This window comes from Carassius auratus, unplaced genomic scaffold, assembly GCF_003368295.1.
Source record: "Carassius auratus strain Wakin unplaced genomic scaffold, ASM336829v1 scaf_tig00216614, whole genome shotgun sequence".
In the NCBI taxonomy this organism is placed as follows: domain Eukaryota; kingdom Metazoa; phylum Chordata; class Actinopteri; order Cypriniformes; family Cyprinidae; genus Carassius; species Carassius auratus.
This window is the reverse complement of record NW_020528662.1, coordinates 171219-195251: the sequence shown is the minus strand read 5'-3', so window position 1 is coordinate 195251 and position 24033 is coordinate 171219. Positions and strand designations below refer to the sequence as shown.

At 37.4% G+C, this 24033-nt stretch overlaps 1 protein-coding gene across 1 annotated transcript in view; it reads right to left on the bottom strand.

Moving 5' to 3' along the window:
* Nucleotides 1–5531: 5531 nt before the first annotated feature.
* LOC113098690 (astrotactin-1-like) overlaps nt 5532–24033 on the bottom strand; it is a 123815-nt gene continuing 105313 nt past the window's right edge. The window contains exons 15-17 of the mRNA XM_026263720.1: nt 8759–8863; nt 6395–6583; nt 5532–5692 (exon numbers count right to left, since the gene is read on the bottom strand). Coding sequence (XP_026119505.1) covers nt 5532–5692; nt 6395–6583; nt 8759–8863 — 455 coding nt within the window. The remainder of the gene's footprint in view (nt 5693–6394; nt 6584–8758; nt 8864–24033) is intronic.

The following is a 24033-nucleotide window of genomic DNA, read 5'->3' as shown; positions in this document are numbered from 1 at the left end:
CATACTGGTTGGGATCAACTATCTCTTTAAAAGGACTGTGTCTGAATACAGAAGGCTCGCTCTCATTTTTGTATATACTGCCTCAAAGTTCTGTGATTTGTGTTTTTAAAGTACATTGCGTCCACAAGGACTTTTTAACATACAGATGAGATAACGCAGGGATCTTTGATCTTAAACACTTTACCTGAGTGTGGATGACAGAATGAATTATATTTTGAGGTTAAGTTACATTGAGGGCATTGACCGCACCTATGATTACTGGATGGGATAGAAGACAGAAAGTGAATAGATTAGTTCTAAAGATAAATCAGCTATCACAACAAGGTCATGAAGATTAGGAGGGTGCATGAATATAATTCAGTGGAGACATTATGATATTGAGTTGAAGATGTGCCAGTGATAAGGGTCAAGTTATTTCACATTTAGCAAAGTTTATTATGTTATGTTATGTTAATATAAAAAAAAAAAAAAAATTAAATACAGTTTGCTGGCTTCCAGTGTGTAAAGTTTGAAAACTTCTTTGAGTTTGTTATGATGGATGGTTTGGACATGTAGAGTACGTGGTCTTCATTGCCAGTGTAACACTCATAAACAGGAAGTGTAGCTAATTGGCACTTGTCTTTTAAATGACAGCCTAATTAGTGGTTTAAAAATATTTAATAGAATGTTGGTGTGTTAATGTGTGTCTCGTGAAGGTCAAAATGATTTGCAAAATAAATAGGAATATCATAAAGTGTGCATTTTCTTTATTATTATTCATATTAACAAATCCTACAATGGGTGATCCCTTGAGCAACATACTTAACCTCAGCAGGTAACCTCTACTTAACCTCTAAGGTACTACCCAATGTTGCTTTGCATAAATTTTCAGCTAAATGATAAATTAGTGCAACACTAATGCACGATATTTCCCCCGCTGAAAAGACATGCATATCTTTTTTTTTTTTCTGTGCTTGTGAGTGTGGCGCTGGTGAGTAAACAAATTTTAAAATAACCAAGTTAGAACTGATGGTTAAGATAATATATGTATATGTATATGTATATATATATATATATATATATATATATATATATATATATATATATATATATATATATATATACACACACACACACACACACACACACACACACACACACAGTATATACTGTATAGTAATTGTTTCTGCATATTACAATACACAATATACTTTAATGCACTTCTCATATGTTTCTCCCAAAACTATTAATAAATAAATAAACACATTAATGAAAAATTATACTGTTAATATGAATAAAGAAAAAATATGCACCTAACATTAAAATGTGAAAATGTACATATTTGTACTTTAAGGGTTTTGAAAAGGTACAACCCCAGTGACAGCTTTTGTACTTTTGTTTCTGAGAGTGAATCATAAAAATATATTTTCACACTGAATCTCTGAATTAATGTAGAAATTACAAAGATAGTATATTTTAAATATGTTTAATTACTATGTGCTCTGAATGAAGGCAAGTATGGGTTAGGATATTATTTAGTATAGGTTTCTGAGCATAAAATGAAGAAATCTATTCATCCAATATTACAATAAAATTTGTGTCATACAGGTGCGTCTCAATAAATTAGAATGTTGTGGAAAAGTTCATTACAGTAATTCAACTCAAATTGTGCAACTTGTGTATTAAATTAAATGCACACAGACGGAAGTAGTCGAAGTCCTTGGTTCTTTTAATTGTGATGATTTTGGCTCACATTTAACAAAACCCCACCAATTCACTACCTCAACAAATTAAAATATTTCATAAGACCAATACAAAATAAATAAAAACATTTTAGTGAATTATTGGCCTTCTGGAAAGTATATTCATGTACTGTATATGTACTCAATACTTGGTAGGGGCTCCTTTTGCTCTTATTACTGCCTCAATTCGGCGTGGCATGGAGGTGATCAGTTTGTGGCACTGCAGAGGTGGTATGGAAGCCCAGCTTTCTTTGACAGTGGCCTTCAGATCATCTGCACTGTTTGGTTTCTTGTTTCTAATTTTCCTCTTGACAATACCCCATAGATTGTCTATGGGGTTCAGGTCTGGTGAGTTTGCTGGCCAGGTAAGCACACCAACGTTTAGTGCTTTTAGCAGTGCGGGCAGGTGCCAAATCCTGCTGGAAAATTAAATCAGCATCTACAAAAAGCTGGTCAGCAGAAAGAAGCATGAACTTCTCCAAAATTTATTGGTAAAGGGGTGCAGTGACTTTGGTTTTCAAAAAAACACAATGGACCAACACCAGCAGATGACATTGCACCCCAAATCATCACAGACTGTTTAAACTTAACACTGGACTTCAAGCAACTTGGGCTATGAGCTTCTCCACCCTTTCTCCAGACTCTAGGACATTGGTTTCCAAATGATATACAAAACTTGCTATCATCTGAAAAGAGGATTTTGGACCGCCGGGCAACAGTCCAGTTCTTCTTTCCCTTAGCCCAGGTAAGACACCTCTGACATTGTCTGTGGTTCAGCAAATTCCTTGACACATCTGTGTGTGGTGGCTCTTGATGCCTTGACCCCAGCCTCAGTCCATTCCTTATGAAGTTCATTCAAATTCTTGAATCGATTGTGCTTGACAATCCTCAGAAGGCTGTGGTTCTCTGGGTTGGTTGTGTATCTTTTTCTTCCACATGTTTTCCTTCCACTCAACTTTCTGTTAACATGCACAGCACTATGTGAACAGCCAGTTTTTGTTGTTGTTGTTTTTTGGCAATTAATCTTTGTGGCTCATTGTAAAGGGTGTCAATGATTGTCTTCTGGACAACTGTCAGACCAGCAGTTCTCCCCAGGATTGTGTAGCATATTGAACCAAACTGAGAGACAATTTAGAAGGCTCAGGAAACCTTTCCAGGTGTTTTGAGTTGATTAGCTGATTGGCATGTCACCATATTCTAATTTGTTGAGGTAGTGAATTGGTGGGTTTTTGTTAAATGAGAGCCAAAATCATCACAATTAAAATAACCAAAGACTTAAACTACTTCATTATGTGTGCACTGAATTTATTTAATACAAAAGTTTCACAATTTGAGTTGAATTACTGAAATAAATGTATTTTCCCACAACATTCTAATTTAATGACATGCACCTGTAATCTTTAACATTTAATAGGATTACACTTTTACAGAGCATAAAAATATTATAACTTTTAATTTAAGTAAACATCTTCACATAAACCCATTATTATTACAAAAATAATATTTTTACTTTCAGCGATGGAAATTGCTATGTTAAGTGCTTGAAATAATTTCAATGCATTAAACAAACAAAACATTATACACACAAACACACACACACACACACACACACACACAAGTTATATATGACAGTGTTAAAATAAACACTTTAATTAATGTATATGGCAAATCTCACATTATTTGGTTTTGGAAGAATTTATTGAAAAATCTCCTCTTCTGGGTGATCGTTTGACCGGACAAATTTGATTAAATATGTTGGTCTTTCCAGCAGGATTAATACTGCTGCCACATGGCCATTAGCACAAAATGCTTTTAGCAGAACATGGTGTACTCACAGACACCCCAAATATAGATTTTCTAAACCCAACAAAAGCCACTTCCACAAATGAGTGTTGGATTATCAAACTGCAGAGCACCCACAGCTTTCATTTTGCTTTCATTTGCCTTGCAATCGCTTTTACCGTAAGTTCTCTTTCAAAAAGGGAACTCAGTCTGTGTCTTCAAGAGGGAAATGTGGAATGCCTACGGATGACCTGTGTCTGAAACATGAGTCTAAGCATGAAAATGAACAGGGCTCAATCCGAAATTGCCCCATATACCCTCATTCACTGTTCCCTATATTAGTCCCCTAATACAGTTCACTTAAAGCATTATATGAAAATTAGTGAATTTGCATGCTTTTGCATAGTTTGTGCTTGCTGTTTAATAATCATTAGAAACTGGCAGCTCTAGTAGTACAAAGGATTTATCTGGAACTATGTCATGGAACTTGCGTATAAACACTAATTAAACAATTTAATAATCAATTTACATTGAATTTATACCTGTATTGTATGACACCGTACCATGGACAAACATTTGTAAAATGAAAATATGGATGAATGAATCTGCTGCGGATGCCATCTTCTGGTGAGATACAGTAATTAATTCGCACAGTGCATTATGGGTTTTCTCTAGTTATTGAGCATACAAAAGTTGGACACTCGTTATTGCTGTACATAGTGGGACTGAATGAGCACATTAAATAATGTCCACTAAGGTTTTGGACACTACTAAAAATGGCTGTACCCTCATATAGTGGACTATTTAAGAGTATGGGGTGATTTAAGACACAGGGCTTGACATTGGTAGGTGGCAGCCTTTGCCAGTGAGCCTCCTTACAAGATATCTTGAGCATGGGGCGTTGTTGGCTCTCCTCTCGATTTGAAGAGTCCTCCACTCTTGGAGCTCGGCTAGGCAGTAGAGTAGTATGTTAAGTTATGGGCTCTCTGGGATCCTCCTTGGCTACTGACCTTAGTGTGGAGTGTTGCTAGCCCACCTCTCATTAAAGATCTCATGTATTTTGCCCTCCATTCTGCAGAGTTTCGTGGGCCAGTTAGCTCTGAGTGTTAGGCTCTCTGTGAGCCTCCTTGGATGCTGCCCTGAATAAGAACATATAGGCTTCCTCTCCCCGTTGAGACCCCCACTGTTGAGAGGCTCAAGTCTATGATCGCATTGCTGGTGCAGGGGTGAGGACCTCTATGAGTCTTTGACTTAGCTCAGCCAATAAGGCTCTCATCCCTTCAGCATGCAGTGTGGGTATAAAGTTCCACATAGTGCTCTCTAGGAGACTTGGCGCAAGTTCCCTTTCGAAAAGGAAATGTCTCCGTTTTCACATGTAACCACCCTTAGGATATGGAATAACAGACTGCATCCCTTTGCCATTCTTTAGGCATTTCTGCATACATCTCCTTCAGACAAAAAAGTGGATGATATATTTCACAGATTTATTTTTCATTTATATTCTTGTCTTGGCCACACCAGTTGTGATGTCATAGGCTGCTGCCTGCCAATGTCAAGTTCATTTCCGTGTTTAGCCTCATGCTTCAGACACCGGTTATATCAGAAGCATTTCCCATAGTGCCCTCTAGGGGACAAAGCGTCTTGTTCCCTAACGTCTGGGAACCATGGTTACATGTATAACATGAGACATTATAATTGAATACAGAAGAGTACAGACTAAGCCTTGTCGTATAACCTTGGTGCCTATTTCTAAAAGAAGAGCTTGCTTGGATCACAAAGCACTTAATTCATGTTCACGGCACTGCTATTTCATGAATGCCTAAGGATGCATTGTTAATAAACTAACCATAAGCAGAGAAACCCAAACCATCCTTGGCTGAATCACTCTATGGACTATCTAGCCCATCTCTAGTGATTCTTTATCTGTTAATGTCACACTTTTGTTTTCTTTCCAAATAAGTTCCATCCTAACTGACCTTGTTCATACTGTATATATGGGCTCAGCTGAGTGGAGCTGAAGCATAAAAACTAGGTGAGCCTGCCCAGGAGCCTTCCAAGTACGGAGCAGCGCTGGCCTGCATTCAGCTTTAGCCAGTCAGCCATCTCACATCTGCCCTTGCCTCCTTTTATTGGCTGAACAGATGTGACCAACCTCCCGAGGGCTGTGTTGAGTTTTACTTCCTCAGCTCCTGTCAACATCCTTTCCCAAATGGACTTTATATTATGACAAAACCAAACCTTGGGCGCCATGGGTTAAACTTCTATCTGCATGTCTAGACAATTATTTCTTTTTTTAAATCGATGCCTTATTATTATTTATTTAGACCTGTATAAATATTAAATTAACATTTACAAAACATCTGCATAATTTCTGGACAGATAAAATAGTTTAGCTTTGTTTATCTCCTCAGAAACTGTCAAGGTTTATCTACTCATAAAATAAAGTAAAACGGTGCACCCTAAAGCATAAAAACAATGGTTCTCATTTACTAACCATGGGTAAAACCAGTGCATCTTCATACAGAAAAAAATGATTTATAAGTCACATCTGTCCTATTTTTAGGATAATACTAACAACTTGAATTACTTAAAATAATAATACAAAGAATTTAGGAAATATTGTATGGTTACTTTTTTTTCTACTGCTGCTAGTGCTACTACTACAACTACTACTACTATTGCATAAACAAGCAGCCTTTGCACAAGTCAAATTATTATTAATAGTATTATTATTATAAATTAAATAAGCAGTTTTAAAATAAGTCTTATTATTTACAAAACAAACAAACATACATCTGTGCACAGTATGCAACTTTTATGCGCTTTTTAGTGAACAAGATCCAATAACCAGCAAATTTAATCTTTTAAATTCATATATTTATACAGCTTACCTTTGCTGATGTCCTGATACTCCAACCACAGCTGCCGTTGGACTTGCTTGTTGGGATACCATATGGTACAGGATTCCTCAAAGCCATACGCTGCCTCCTGGATAAAATGGTTGCCAAACTCTTTTAAAATGGACACAAAGTCACTACGCAGGGTGGCCCCATCCAGTGAATGAACTGCTGAACTGAAGGCTGAAGAAGAATGTGATGTGTGAATTTAGATGTGTGAGAGGTTTTAGAGTATTGCATCAAACTTCAATTTCATCTCAATCAAAAACAGAAGCTGCATTATAGATCAAACAAAAGAGAAAATTTAAAATTATGTGGATCTATGAGAATTACAAAGCTTTATTATTGCATGCTGGTTTTCAGTGCAGCTACAATACGCATGAAGGATTCAAAACTTTATTGTCAAAGATTTATTACTGTCTTTACTTTCCATATTCAACCCAGTTCCACATACTGCAGTACACATAACAAAGCAAAGAGTGAAAACATGATTTGTCAGTGCTCTGTGTGACATGTTATCTGGGGAAACAAAGGAAGGATAAACAACAAGGTCTCACAAAGCTTTTGAGTGGGCTGATGTCTGAGATTTTAAAAACGTTTTATCTTTCTTTTTTCTAACAGAATATCCATAATAAAACTTAAATGTAAACTTTTAGTCACATAATTTAAATTTCCCTGCAGTACTTTAGAATATAAATTACTTGTTTACATGCACTGAAGACCTCTGAAACTTTTGTCAGACAACATAATTCAATTTGTTTGCATGTTAACAAAACATTGTTCATTTAATAAAAACATTTAATCTGTACCAGCTTTACCACACTATAAAGCTTTTGAACAGTAAGATTTTCTTTTTTAAGAATTCTCTTATGCTCATCAAGCCTGCATTTATTTGATCCAAAATACAGCAAAAGCTGCAATATTGTGAAATATTTTTACTATTTAAAATAACTTTTTTCATACATTTGTAAAATATATTTTGAAATGTTATTTATTCCCTTCTATTTTAAAGATGAATTTTTTGAATCATTTTTCCAGTCACATGATGCTTCAGAAACTATAACTTTTTCAATTTTTTTTGATGAATAGAGAGTTTAGAAGAACAGCTTTTATCCTAAATATATATTTGTAACATTATAAATGTCTTTATCATCACTTCAATTTAAAGCATCCTTGCTAAATAAAAGTATTAAATTCTATCAAGAAAAACATTCTGTCGGCCCCTTAAGTGTGTCGGCCCACCGGGAAAATGCCTGGTATGCCTGATTAGCAATCCAGCCTTGGGTACATGATCAGAAGTATGGTATCATATTTCAAAACAACGTTTTTATAACTTGCACAAACAGGAAAAAAAGTTATTATTAATAATAATTAATAATCAATGAATAATAATAATAATAATAATAATAATTTCACATTATTCCACTTCCTTTGTGTTTGGGTTTGCAAATTGACCTCCAGTGAGTAAATAAAAATAAAATAAAAAATAAAATCTGAAATGAAAATGTAAAAACTCTTTTAAGTAATGTGAAAAAAAATAATAATTTAATGGTAATGGGATTTTTTTTTTTTTTTTTTGAAGAAAACAAATATAAATAAAGTAATGTTTTGATAGCACCGCTGAGTTTACAAAGACATCAACCTACAGGTGGCTTAGTTATAGTTGTCTCTGAATATTAAGTTGGGATAGTACAAAAAGGTATAAACTTCATCTTTAAATCCCCCAGTTTTAAACAGTCTGAGATCAACAGAGCACTGAGAACTGCCTCCTTCACATCAGGCAGCTATATTTGTTGGTATTGAGTTTTTGCTTCACTACCCACCAGCACAACTGACCGTCACAGTGTGGGCTCTTCAGTGAGCTCATTCCAGACAATCAGACCAAATGTGACCCTGGACCACAAAACCAGTCTTACTTGTAAGTCGCTGGGGTATATTTGTAGCAATAGTCAAAAAACAAAAATCAACAATAACAACATTGTATAGGTCAAAACTATAATTTTTTAATTCATGCCAAAAATCATTAGGATGTTAAATAAAGAAAATGTTCCATGAATATATTTATTCAATTTCTTATAAATCATTTTCAAATAGTTGTATCTGGGCCAAATTTTGTCATATCCTAACAAACAACACATCAATGAATGACTATTAGCAGCTTTCAGATGATGTATTAATCTCAATTTCAGAAATCTGACCCTTATGACTGGTTTTGTGGTCAAAAGGGTGACAAATAAGGTACTGCTGGCCTGAAACATCTTCCTAACCGCCGTATATGCTGTACTCTTAGTGAAACATATTTGTTGTAAATACTTGCTCAATACATCCATGTTAACGGAAGGAAATTGAGTGTTTTACCTTGGGAGAGGGTCCACTGATTGAGCTTTACATGGTACATAATGGACCGCAGCTTCCAGTGCTGAACCAATGGGTAACCAGTGACCTCACTGTAGTTTACCATACCTAAATAAACAGAAGATGAGAAAATTTCACAATTAATTACAAAGACAACATGATTAAGCATAAAATATTTAAGTAAATAATAATAATAATAATACATCAAACTTGTATAGCGCTTTTTTGGACACTCAAAGACGCTTCACATGGGGAAACAAAATAAAACAAAACAAAACAAAACAACAAGGGTTTAGGGAAAAGCTAGTTTGAACAGGTGGGTTTTGAGTACTGATTTGAAGTTTGGCAGTGAGTCCGAGTTTCTGATGGATGTAGGGAGTGAGTTCCAGAGGGTGGGGGCAGTGATAGCGAAGGCTCGATCCCCCAAAGTCCGTCGGTTAGTGCGGACGATCAGAGCAAGGCGGTTTGTGCCAGCTGAACGGAGGTGGCGGGTGGGTTGGTGCTGTTCCAGGAGCTCAGTGAGGTAGAGTGGGGCCAGGTTATGGAGGGACTTATAGGTGAGGAGAAGGAGCTTATATTGAATGCGATAGTGAACAGGTAGCCAATGGAGCTGACGGAGAACGGGGGTGATGTGTTCTCTTGACCGGGTGTGGGTTAGGAGGCGGGCAGCTGAGTTTTGGATGTATTGCAGTTTTTGTAGTTGATTGGTAGGAAGTCCGTATAGAAGGCTATTGCAATAGTCAAGTCTTGAAGTTATGAATGCATGAATGAGAATTTCAGCTGTTGCCAAGGTAAGGGAGGGGCGAAAGCGGGCAATATTGCGGAGGTGGAAAAAGGATAGTTTAGTGATATGGTTGATGTGTGTTCGGTATGAGAGGGTGGGGTCCATTATGATGCCAAGGTTTCGGACAGAGAGGGAGGGGTGACAATATGTCCGTCGATAAGGAGAGTAAAGTTCTGAATAGAGGAGAGGAGAGATTTTGGACCCGTGATAAGGAGTTCTGTTTTACTGCTGTTGAGTTTAAGAAAATTATTGTCCATCCAGGCTTTAATGTCAGAAATGCAATCGGTGATGGTAGAGAGAATAGCCGGGGAGATGGATTTGGTGGAAAAGTAGATTTGGGTATCATCTGCGTAGCAGTGAAAATGGAGTCCATGGTTGCGGATGATCTGACCGAGGGGAAGCATGTAGATGGTGAAGAGGAGGGGGCCGAGAACGGAACCTTGGGGGACGCCATGGGTGACAGGGGAGGTGTGGGAGTTGCAGTTATTAACAGAGACAAAATGGTGACGATCAGAGAGGTAAGATGTGAGCCAGCGAAGTGCTGTACCAGAGATGCCAATAGATTGAAGACGATGGAGAAGGACAGTATGGTCAATAGTGTCAAATGCAGCGGAGAGGTCGAGGAGAAGGAGGATGGATATGAAACCAAAGTCGGCAGCAATGAGGAGATCATTTGTGACTTTAAGAAGGGCTGTTTCTGTGCTGTGGTGTGGACGGAATCCGGATTGAAATGTTTCGAAGAGTTGAGAGGAGTGGAGATATTGATGGAGTTGTGTGTTTACGGCGCGTTCCAGGATTTTTGAAAGTAACGGAATATTGGAGATGGGTCTGAAGTTATCCAGATTGTCAGGGTTGAGGCCAGGTTTTTTCAGGAGGGGTGTGATGGATGCAAGTTTTAGCGGGGATGGAACAGATCCAGACGTAAGGGAAGTGTTGATGATGATGGTGATGAGAGGAATAAGGGTTTCTTGACAGCTTTTGAAGAGAGGAGAAGGGATCGGGTCAAGCTGGCAGTTTGAGAATTTCATGGTCGAAAGGAGTTTGGAGGTGTCAGAGGGAGACAGTGGAGAGAAAGAGGAAAAGCTGTGGTGTGTGAGCGGAGGGAGTTGATATTCAGAAGGAGGAGAAGCGGAGGAAGTGGAAGCTAGTGAACAGTGTATTGTATGGATTTTGGTATGGTAGGATGACAGAAAGTTATTGCATTTGTCTATAGTGAATGTGGAGGTTATATTGTCCTTGGGTTTGGTCAGTTTTGCAAATGTGGAGAATAATGTGCGGGGGTTAGAAGAATTTGAGTGAATGAGTTGTGAGTAGAAATTGGACCGGGCAGTTTTGAGAGCAGAATTGTATGTGGTTATGGCGTGTTTGTAGGCTTGTGCATGGACAGTGAGACCGGATTTTTTATGGATCCTTTCAAGTTGTCTTTTTTGTCTTTTGAGAATGTGAAGATCTGGGGTGTACCAAGGAGCAGAGGTGGAGAAGGAGACTGAGGCAGTTTTAAGAGGGGCTATTTGATTGAGGCAGGTGGAGAGTGTGTGGTTGTAGAAATTGACTAGATCAGAGGCAATCGGATCGGAGGGAAGTGAAGAAGTAGAGATGGCATGGGATATGGATGAGTTGAGAGAGATGGGACTAATAGATTTCAGGTTTCGAAATGTAATTGTTCTTGTGTGTTTGATGGTAGGAGAGGGGGTAATGACATCCAAGGTGATGGCCAGATGATCAGAAATTGTGAGGTCAGTCAATGAAAGGTTATGTATAGTGAGGGAGGGTGTGGAACAGACCAGGTCCAAGATATGTCCATGATTATGTGTGGGTGAGGTGACATGCTGGGTAAGGTTGAGGCAGTTTAAAATGTCCAAAAAGTCAGATGTGAATTTTGCTGTCGGAGAGTCGATATGAATGTTGAAGTCACCAATGAGGAGAACGGACGGAGAAATGGAAGACAGCTGAGTTACGAAGTCTGTGAAATCAGAAAGAAATGATGGACAAAATTTGGGAGGGCGGTAGATGACTGCAGCAGTGAGTGATTGGGAACCAGGAAGTCTGAAAGCCAAGTGTTCAAATGAGGATACAGCCGGGATGGGGATGGGGCGGATGGAGATATCGCTGCGGTGAATAACTGCGATGCCACCACCTCGCCGGTCCAGACGAGGGTTGTCAATGAAGGAGTATCCAGGTGGGGTGGTCTGATTTAATGCAAAATAATCCATAGGTTTATGCCAGGTTTCGGTAAGACAGAGAAAATCCAGTTTATTGTCAGTAATGAATTCACAGAGGAGCAGGCTTTTATTGTTGAGTGATCTTGTATTGAATAGCGCTGTCTTAAGAGGCTTTTGTTTTGAAATCCAAATGGCGGAAGTTGAGACGGGCAGGAGGTTAGATGAAGTCGCGTGAAGAGTGCGCGGATGACGTATGCGGATGTTGTTGTTGCGCCAGTTTCCAGGCTGGAGTGAACTTCGGCCGGACCAGAAAGATGGAATACTGTTTTCGGCACTGAAGTAGTAGTGAAGATTACGACGGGAGCCTCGGTGGATATAAGGGCGACGACGAAGAAGACAGTGTTGTTGCAGAGTAGAGATGATGTCCAGTGAAGGAGGTGCGCGGTGGTTAAATCTGAGAAGCTGCAAGGACGTGTATCGAAGTGCCATGGTCAGAGCCGTAGATGACAGAAAGGCCAGCAGGAAAGTCATAAACAGTAGTAGCCGCATAGCTGACAGGCTGCTCCGGAGTGCAGGCCGGCCAGTAACCGGGCTGTAATCCACTGCTCGAGCAGAAAATAGCGGGGATGGGCCGAAGGCAACCCCGGGGGCTAGCTTGTTGATGGTCACAGCAGAATCACAACGTGACGGGCAGCAGATGCGGCGACCAGGCAAAGACACAATCCAGATCTTGAGGTAGGAACAGATACCACCGGTACTAAACAAAGTCAGTAGGTAAAACCGTTTTTGTTACAAACAAACTTTTTCGTCCGGAGTGAGAAGCGGCAGCCAAAACGCGCCAATGTCCTCTCAGCGTCCGGACGTGACCTAAAAAGACTGAAATTGTATTTTCTTGTAAAATGTACTCCATTAAATTTATTTAAAATATTCATCAATATTTTTGGCCCATTTCCCTGGAAGAGAAAGATTGTAAATCTTATATTACTTCATTTCTTTAAATTTTTCTTGGCTTTTTAAGAGCATGCTAGCATACAGATAATCTCAAAGGTAACACATGTGGACTAAAAGCAAACTAACTTTAATTATGATTACACTGGGTCTTTAAAAATAAATCTAAGTTTATGAAACTAACAGGTTCTGCTTTGTGCCTAAGGTGGATCCCTTACTGACAATCCCAGTATTAAATGATTTTTGGAATAATGTTTGCTAATCCTAACCTTGCTGAATTGGGTACATTCTCTGCTCTTCATTAGCACATGACTGCATTGCTGCAAAATGCACCCTGATCTGCTATTGCTCCAAAATCACAGAATGTGGATTACACAAAATGAAATGAGAGACAATAAACAAAGTCAATTCCAAAATGAGTCCTGGAAATGAAAGCACTGACTTGAAACAAAAAAAATAATAATACAATATTTCTGATATGTTTCTACACATTGACAATAAATTACAATTAAAAGTACAAAAAATTGTTTTTTTTGTGTCAGAAGATAACAGTGTTTTATAGAAAATTCTTGCCTTAGAGGATTATTATTAATAGAAGACGCAGAGTAGCTCAGCAGATTTGTGTGAAAGAAATCCATTGCAGCATTTTTCCATTTATCATTCCAACTCTCTTTAACATATGAGCTGTCGCTTTTTTACCCACTGTTACCCTATGAGCTAAAATCTCACATATCACCATATGTTGAGCTGGCTGCGTAATCAATCATCTCGTCTCCTACAGCGACTATCAGCCATGCCTTGCCATCTAGGGAATACACATCCATGTTTCAATTTAACCCCGCCTTAATTCATGGCAAATCTGGTTGATCACACAAATTTAAAGCATATCCCATATGCAACATGCTGGCTAGGCATTAGCGCATATTGCTTTCTAAACTTGACCTGACATGTCTTAAAACTAAACCCATTCTATTCTGTCTGTAAAAAAATAATTCCTCTTGACATTATCATGAATCACTTAAGACCAGCTCTAACATACCAATGACTGATTTGCAGAAATAATAAATTCATAACATCTGTAAGCTGTTGATAGGAGGAATACCATTATAAACAGAACACAGGTGCAAGAGACAAGAGCACTATATCAACAGCTCAAAGCATTTTGTCTTATTAAGCAGGACATTCTCAGACTGTTAATGAGAAAGACAGACAGTGAGTGTGTTTACAAGTACATGCTGATACACTCAATAACCAGACAATGTGTAAGGTCATATTAACATCTTAAACTGTTCTTTTATCAGAGACTTACATGGTTAAAGCAAAACCCAATTGGCATACATTTTTGCCTTTTTTCATGAGCCAGGCAAAGTAAAAAAAAAAAAAAAAAAAAACTATACTAATCTATTAGCATTATGCTAATCAATATTTACATTTGTATAAAAAATTTAAATTTAAATTTGTATAAAAAAGTAGTAACAGTAATGACGTTTACATTGTTAAAAAAATATACTACTACTTCTAATAATAATTTTAAAATTTAAATAAAAAAATAAAAATCCCAAAAACAGTAAAAAGTTTGGAATAATTAACTTTTTTTTTTTTTTTTTTTTTTTTTATGCTCACCAAGGCTGTATTTATTTGACCGAAAACATAGTAAAACCAGTAATATTCTAATGTATTCCTGTGATTACAAAGATCATTCGTGATCATTCAGAAATCATTCTAACATGCTGATTTGATGCTCAGTATATATATATATATATATATATATATATATATATATATATATATATATATATATATATATATATATATATATATATATACACACACACACTTTTATTCAGCAAGGATGCATTAAATTGGTCAAAAGTGACAGTAAAGTTCTAAACATTATATATTAATGATTTGAGTTATCCAGCTTCTTTTTCCTAGTTATTAGTATTTTGTACATGTGAACACACTCTAACACAATTGAACAAAGAGTCCAATTCGTTTGAAGCACAACACCTCCAAATCCATACGCTCCCGCGCTCTCTGGGGCAGACGGCTTTCTGACACAAGCACAAATGTGATGAATAAGCTTCTTAATGTGCTGCTTTTGCACTATCCTCACCTTGTGCAGTTCCCACTTAAAACCATCTAAAAGAGAACACGCATGTGCCCCTGTAGAGTGCGGTGGTGTGAGTGCGGTGCACGTCAGAGTTTGGATAAATAATAACAAGTGCCCCTCTTTTCTTTTTACTTTACTAAATCCCTCTGCTTCAGAGGGCCATGTCTCCTTTTTACCCCTTTGGTGCCTAGCTCTCATTGTCTGACAGAATGATTAATATGACAGAACTTCACATCACAAACACAAGTTCAGAGGTTGCAGTCATCTTTGCCTTTCTGCCGCATGCCTTCGGGTGGTGGCATCATTAGCAAGGAATGATCAAGCATGCAGGCAAACAATCAAGGCCCACACTACTATTTAAATCTGAAAGTGAGCACAAAAAAATAAAAATAAAAATAAATAATAAATAAAGAACAATCCTTAAATAAACATACATCCTTATGCATCAGTTAGCAAGGTCTTGAATGTACACACACATAAATGTACACATTGTCAGACATATATCAAAATGACAAGACGAGAGAAAATCTAAATATGAAATGGCACACACTCTATGCATTGAACAGTCGGGACGACAGCCCATAACTCATGAAGGTTAAAATTTTGTTTAAACAACCAGTGGTAGTAGACATCGTATGACTCCACATTAAAGGTGCCATAGAATGCAAAAATCACTTTTATAATGTGTTTGAACACAGTTGTGTGGATGCAGTGTGTGAAAACAACCAGCCTATAATTGTAAAAAATCAACTCACTCATTGTTTTATAATTCCAAAAAATCATAAACAGTCTCTCTACACAAACGGTTCCAGACTATAAGTCCCGCCCATTTTGACACTGTCTGCCCTATTAGCATATACACAGCCCTGAGTGAGAGGCTGCGGTCCACCATTACTGTTCTCTTGCTGTAGCCAGTAAAAGTGTTGTGTGTTGGAATGCACCAACAGACATAGGAGTCTCGATAGACCACTGAGGACACTGGTTAAATTTTATTTTCGAAGGAAATGTAAAAAAAAAAAAAAAAAATCCTATACTTTGTGCTAACATATTACACCAGACTGTCTCACAAATGAGGGTCAGTTCAGTACTGGAGTTAGAGGGATAGATACCAATGCTTCGTGCACAAACGTCCAGACTCCAGACAAAGCAAGCATCACGTATTTTGAGATAAAACTTTGCATACATACTCTGGGGACATTATAGAATAATTTAAAATATTGTATCAATGCATTCTATGGCACCTTTAACAGCTGCACCCTGAGTTCACTCTTGGACGAGTGAAGGAATGGGTGACTACAGCAGAAATAATTTAACATTGGAATGTACTTCAGATCACAGCAGGCTTATCTGATAGAGGGCAAATGGTGAAAATGTGAAATCGACTCTAACTCAGCACACTGATAAGAAAAATGGGGTTAAAAAAAAATGGGAAAAGTTTCATGTGGTAACATAAAAAAATGTATTTTACTATGGTGTTTAATTAAGTTAAAACAGAAGTGAATCAACCGCATAAATTAAGTCACATGTAAAGTATTTTTTAAACGTATAACGCTGTAAAAAAAAAATAATAATAATAATACAAATAAAAAAAAAAAAATCTGCACTACAAGTATCAAAACTGTACATTATACCAAAACAATATCATTTTTACACAATAGCGAGAGTGGAGTGTTGGAGTTTTTTAAATGGGTTCACAGCCAGACATACACACATGCCAAAACATGGAATAAAAAAATCAACAACAGTTTCCATCAACCAATATATCTTTAAACAATTTAAACTTTCAGAAAACCTAAACATTTTGCCAAAAAAAAAAAAAAAAAAAAAACTGTGCACAACACTATTACAGTTAGAATTAATTGCTTACACTGTAGTTGTCTCTGCAGGATAGGACACAGTATTTTAAACTGAACTTGAATACTTGACCTTTAACACCTGTGTGTAAACAAATGTATTATCCAGTTAAGGCAACTCATTAAACCAGTCATCTGAGAAACTGGCAGAACTTCTTTTAGAACTTTCTTTCAAATTAATTAGATATCAGATTTTCGGCAGCTCAAACACACATGTAAAATGAAATGACAGTTTACAGGCTGTGTTCTTGTGTGCTGTCAGTGATGCTGCGAGGTGTAAATATGTGAAAACACAAGTATATTCTAATGTTTCTGGTTATTAAAGTTTCTTAGTGACATTTAAGCGTCATATTTTGCCTGACTGACATTTACATCCCTACAAATTAGCATAAATGAATGATGCATTACCTTTGAGTGCATCCTGTAATAGAATAAAAAAATCATGCTTGCAAATTAACACCGTAAACAATTTGGCCAAAAGGACACTATCCGTCAAGAGGATCTATCTGTTCCTAATATAGACGTTCGAGGAGAAGCGGACACTTCTTAACAGATCAAGGTGACACACTTTCCCTCTCAGCCACACCGAGGGACCTCTCTATCAGAATCTCCAGACATCAGAGCAGATAGCTGCCTCTGTGCTTTACTGGTCAATGGGCCATATGCTGCCATTCTAATTGAGAGGGAGTTTGGGAGAGGGACTTTGTGCTCCAGAATCCAGAATGAATCACTGCCATTCTGACTGATTTCAGTGATCAACAAGGGTTCGCCAAACCAGCAAGAGCACAGGGAGAATGGATGTTGACACCACCACTGCTGTCAGTTTCCTTAACTAGACATGAACATGCACATAAGTCTCTTTCATTCAACTCATCACCCCACAACTTCCAGATCCCAGTCGATGTCAAAATTGGGATGTTTGCATCGACCACAGGCATCTGAAGGGCAACCCGTGAAGGATCCCGGGCCCATGCTGTGGCACACAATGTATTAATTATCACATTTAATGTTGGCGGCTAATTAATTGATGTTTATATCAGAAAATGGCTCCAGCAATTCTATGCAATTAATCAGTGTCAAAGAATAAATTACTGTAAACCCCAAATGTGATTACCATTGAGGACTGTGCCCAAAACTGAATTTTAATGGGGTTTCCTTTTTCTTTCTCTCTGTGTATGCCACATCAAAATCTTTTTAAGTTTTGAACTGAAATTATGAATTTATTCCGCACTGTTGTCAAAATATATATGAGTGAATATAGTAGAACAACAGAAGTTGTTGAGATGATGGATGAAATGTAATGTCTATATACTCTTAATTCCATCCACATAAATTGGCAAAACTTATAAATTAGGAGATGCAATTAGCAGCAGAAAGGTTTAAGCTACTACATTCTGCAAAATGTTCACGCACAACTGGATTCCAGTTTGCACAATTATAAAATAAAATATCAGTGACGTTTGTGAACTGCTCAACTCAGTTTGTAACACAAGCTGGTGTAAAACAAGGGACAACACTATCACACTGCCTTAGTAACTGTGTTCGGGCATGTAAGGTTAAGAACAAATAAAAATATGAAAAACAATTTCAATTATAGCGGAACAAGCAAAGCTATTTTTATCCTTCAATTCATTTTGAACTGAACTGAACAATTAGAGGAGGGTTTAATTTTCTTGGCATTCGACAAGTGCAGCGTTACGGTAGACAGAAATTCCACATTTGTATATTAATAAGTGACAGATGCAGCAGACTAAACAAACTGCAAAAGCACAACATGCTGTCTCTGAAAAGCATGAACCATAAATAAACAAAGATGACAAGGAAATGTGATGTATTCTGATATCATATATATATATCAATTAAACATGAACTTCACAAATCATCCATAGGCTCTGTAATACATCTTCTGGTTGCACTTTATTTTACAGTATGTGTACTTACATGCACTTATAGTATACTTACAGTGTATTTATTTAAGAAAGTTCTGGTAATACAAGGTAACTACAGAGGGTAGGGGTAGGTTTAGGGGTAGGTTCAGGGTTAGTACCTAGTTATTACATAGTTATTGCAATTACTAGAATAAGTACATAGTATGTAAATCGGGAACAGGACTGTAAAATAAAGTGCTACCCATCTTATTGAGAATTAAACATCCAAAATGCAGGACAAATGCACGAATGCAACTTAAGTCATATGTTTCCAATAAACTGAGAAAACAAATGGATAGACTCATTAAAGTTGCACAAAATGGAATTATGAGTGGTCCGAGCCTCTCAGTATTTTACAGATGTTTTATATTCTATGGAAGTAATGTATGGTAGATATTAAGAACTGAAACGGGTTTCAATGTTCACCTGGGAGCAAGTACTGGGAAAATAACAACAACTTCATAATACAAACACAGAGATGACATACATGTTAATAAAACAAAAACACAAGCCATGATGGTACTATAAATAAGACTATTGAGTGGCTACGTTAATGTATAAAAAGATTGTTTTGCTGATGCCACAGGCTGCCTTGGGAAATGACTGGAAAGGATCCCCTGGAACTGTGACCTCCTCTTCCAATTCCAATTACTGACAGGTCTAATAAAGTATAGATAGCATGTGAAGTTTCCAATGTGAAGAAAACATCCTAAAGGAGCACCTGTCATAACAAGAATAAACATGAACTGTGTTCTGTATTCTGAGACTGCAACAAACTAATCCTCAAGTGGAAAGTCATTAGAGTTAAAAGTCATTAAGGTTTTATTATTAGTAGTAGTATTTTATTTAAACTAGGATTAATTTTGTATTGTGGTTTTTGGGAAAAATCACAGACTTTATAGCAATTAAGCTAATAAACTCCTGGGTCGACATGCTAATTTGTTTGATGTACTGTAAGTTTGCTTCTCATTTAAAGAAGTCTGAATCGTTATTTATAAAAAATCTGCTTTCTGCTCAAAATCCAGATGTGGTCGGATCAAAGAGCCTTTTGGGACAATACCCTTAAAGTGGCAATTTCAAGAAGCATAAAAAATTATCCGCGGGTTATTTTGAGATAAAACTTTGCACACACACTATGGGAACACCAGAGAACAATTTTAAATATTGTTTCAAAGCATTTGTATTTGTATTTCTTCTTCCCCCGTCTCTCTTGGCTTTTGTGGACCCTTATGCCTGTTTCACACTGCAAGCGTGAGTGGTGTAAGCACCGTGCATTTTTTTCAGTGTGCATTCACACCGGCAGCAGGAGCAGCACGTGAGCGTCAAGCAGGAGTGTGACGTGAGCAGCAGTAAAGCGGGGGTTTTGGCACCGAGTCTATTTTTGATGCGCTGCTGATGCTCAATTAGATAGAGTGACAGCACACTTTTGATGGACAAAATAAACACGAACACAAAACATGCTAAAAAATGCACATAATAAGTATGTATGATGTATGTCATGCATGAAAATTAAGAATCAAAAATATGTATTGAAGATTTACCCATTTTAACTTCTTTAATTGCCATATAGGATATTATAAATTTAAATATTTTATCAAACACAACAAACAATTCATTTTGCTCAGGATCTTAAAATGACAATGGAGAATATGAATAAGAATTTCATTATTCTTACATTATTGACAGCTTCAGTAAATATTGTACATGTGTGCACTTACGACTGACGTGACTCAAACTCTTCCAGTGTGAATACTCTGGTGCATTTGCAGCTCATGCTCCGCTTATGCTTGCAGTGTGAAACAGGCGTTACATACAAATGTGGCAATTGACCTATGCATGCCTATTTGATCTTGAACTTAAATTTAAATCTTAATGCAAGGAAGCAAAATTAAAATAATAAAAAAATCGGACAGACAGATAGATAGACAGACAGAGCAAGAAACAGCAATAGCAGCACATTGGATTAAACTAATTTATTTTATGTAGAATTACTTAAATTGTTTCCTCATAAAATATACTCCAATAATGTTTTTTTTTTTTTTAAGTGTGTATAATTACTTTGTATATTAACAAAATAATAGCACCTCATTTCCCACAAAGCATGCATTGCTCTTGTATTTAATTGTTATTAATTATTTTGAATTACAATTCAATAAATTCTTCTTCTTGACATTCCAATTCAAATTCCAACTCATGAATTGAAAGGAAGCCAACTCTTCAACTCAGAATTGTGCACAACCTTGTAAACCACTACAGATATACTAGAGATGAAAGATAACAGATTAAAAATAGCAAGCACACAAAGTAATAAATCACAGACAAAGACACAGACAAAGTTTTACAATTCACACCAAGGTCACCTATCAACTGACAACACCACCTGCTAGACAGCAAAACTGTCCATGTCAGAACTCAAGCAGAAATAACACACAGCCAAGTAATAATAGCACGGTAGATACTCATCGGCTCCACTTCTTTCTGTGCAGCAACTATGAAACCTAGACTGAAACTGCAAGGTGGTATCTGCATACATGAGCGGTGATGAAAGAAGATCCAAACATGAAACAGGAAGTCTCCTGCTCATCGATCCTGCCAGGCCATTCTTTGGGATTACAGGAACTCCCACTGCAGAGCATCCACAAAAGCCTAACTTGATTGGATACATCCGATTAAATCTGCAACTTGTCACTTCCGTGCCGTCTTCAAGAGCTGCTTTCGGGAGATTGCCCAAGCACAGCTAATTCTTAAGAAACAGTGAGAAATCCATGTGTCAGCCATTTCACTCTCTTTGCAGCCTCCTTTGGGTTTGATGATCAGTGGCATCTATTCAGCCTCCACTCACCACCCGGTACCTGCCCAGCAGGCTATGTATTTTGAAGTAATTTCTTCTAGTATTTTCATTTCAGTTGCCATGAAATCGGGCTGACAGGCAAATTGTATGTCACAAAGACAAGCAGTGCCATTTCTAGGCATAGCTGAAGGGGCACCAGCTGACGGGGCTCCAGTGAGTGCTCATACTGGAACTACATCGCTACATTTTAGCAGGGTTGTGATAAAGAGTGGCATGGTCACACTTAAATATGACTCCCGCCTCCACTGGTTCCCCCAACATCACTGGGCTAGAGTATTGTTGCATGCAAAGTTTGCATTTGGTGTGCTCATCAATGCCATTAGATCAATGGGCTCTGTCAGTGCTTTGGCAAGACAAGTATTTTATATATTTTTTACATTTTTTGCCATGCAATAAAGTTCAAAGGCCGATTTAAAATATGTATATAATATATATATATATATATATATATATATATATATATATATATATATATATATATTAGTGCTGTCAATCGATTAAAAAAAATTAACTAATTAATCGCACAATTTTTTTAAATTAATCGCGATTAATCGCAATTAAAAGACTGAAACTTTTTGGATATGTAAATGTAAAATGTAAATATTTAATGTAAACTCAAGACAAAGAAACTATTTAAATTCAAAATATGATTGTTTATTGGAATTTTTGTTTAACTTGTAACACAGATTTTCTCATGTAAACAACATACCTGCAATAAACCATCAATATCCTCCAAATTAACTGTTGGCTTGAAAGCCATATTTATTACAGAAATAAAAACACAGGCATGTAAGTACCATTTGAATTTCAAAACAATCAATGCCAATAAAAAACAAAAATGATTTCCATGTTGAATTCTAAGTGGACTGCAAAAAAAATTCCAAAGTATAGTCATTGCCAGTGCTTTAAGTGGGCCAGTATGCACCAGTACTCAGTACCGCCACTTCCAAATATAGCTCTTGAGCGTACCGCCACCTCTCCGTGCGCCCAGAACGTGCTTGTAGCGTACCGGTACGCTCATTTGGACATCTGTTTTAATAGAGGTTTTAATCTTTTACCTGCACTGCCGATTTTCAGAGCGCCCTTCACAATGCAAGCTTCCTAATTCATCCCACCCAGCAGAAACTACATTACCCATTCACCCTTAAGTTATACAAGTGAATAGCGCATGTGTCGCTTTTCCCACTGTTAAGTGTCAACAACTCAACGTGGCCGGAGAAGGTGTGTGAAACTCGTTGTGAGTTATACTAAAGCAAAATCTTGAGTATTTATTGTCTGATAAACATTAAAAACTGTCTGCGGAGGTTGAGTCGTCCTGCAGCCCCCGCTGGCTGTTCATTGGCTGCAGCATCTTTTTTCTAAGTTCTAAAAAATACCGTAGACGGCAAGGCACAAATTTAGATATTAATTTATCTAATTAATCTATAGCCTATGCACAAAGACAATATGATCTTTTTGTCCCCTTTTTGTTTTAAAGCTTGATGAAGAGAGAGAGCGCAAGTTGCTGCAGCTGAGGAGGACAGTGATGCACGCGTACAGGAGTGATTGACAGTTCGCGGCACTGTGTACAAAAAATACTCCGCTACACAATTATTTCGTTATTTTCGTTTAAGCTTATTAACGTTAGCGTTACAGAAAGGTCTGATTTACGCACTGTTACAGTCATTGTTTTTTTTTTTTAAACAATGACATTTGAGTTCATGATTTTAATGTTGCTGTTTCTTGTGGCAGACTGAATGAACAGTAATGTTTTTTGTGGCAGACTGAAGAGTAATCCGGCAGAGTTTTATACTGAAACTTTCCGTCTAAAAGTCCTTCCTTGGTCTTATCCATATTTCTTTGCACGTTGAACACACATAGGCCACAACTGGAAATAAAAAAACTGCAACCGCGTTAATTGCGTTATTTTTTTTTAACGCGTTAAATATTTCAAATTAATCGAATGCGTTAACGCGCTAATTTTGACAGCACTAATATATATATATATATATATATATATATATATATATATATATAATCAGCCCTGATCAGTGGTATCTATTCATCCTCCGTTCACCACCCAGTGCTGTAGGCTGTAACACCTATGTTATTCATGTATTCATGCATCATGTAATGTGTGTTTTGAAGTCATTTCTTCTAGTATTTTCCGATTGCCACGAAACCGTGCTGGCATGTGCATGCCTTTGCATGAAACCCCAGGCGAATTGTATGTCACAAAGACAAGCATTGCTTAACCCGGACACCCCCACCCTCAAAGAATCCCTATCTGTGGCCGTGAATGTGAGTCACCACGTGCATCAGGAGGCAGAGATGATTTCCCTCCTTTCTTCCAGCAGGAAATCTGCTTGGTGCCAATGTGCTTTCTACCTGCATTCCAATTAATTCAAGATGTATTTGCCTTTCAAAGCTTCTCGGCCTTCTTCCTTTCCCATTGGAATAATTGATGGAGTCCTCTGGTCCTATGATGAATGACTTCCAGCCCAGAGATGAATAGAAAGATGAATGCATTGCCCTGAGAGTGTTGGGAGGAACGACTCCGGGAGTGCTGACATAGTGACAAATACACTGACCGTTGCACCAACTTGCCCAAATCAGCAAGGGAGGGTGGCAGAGGCCTGACAACTTCAAAGAACGCTCGG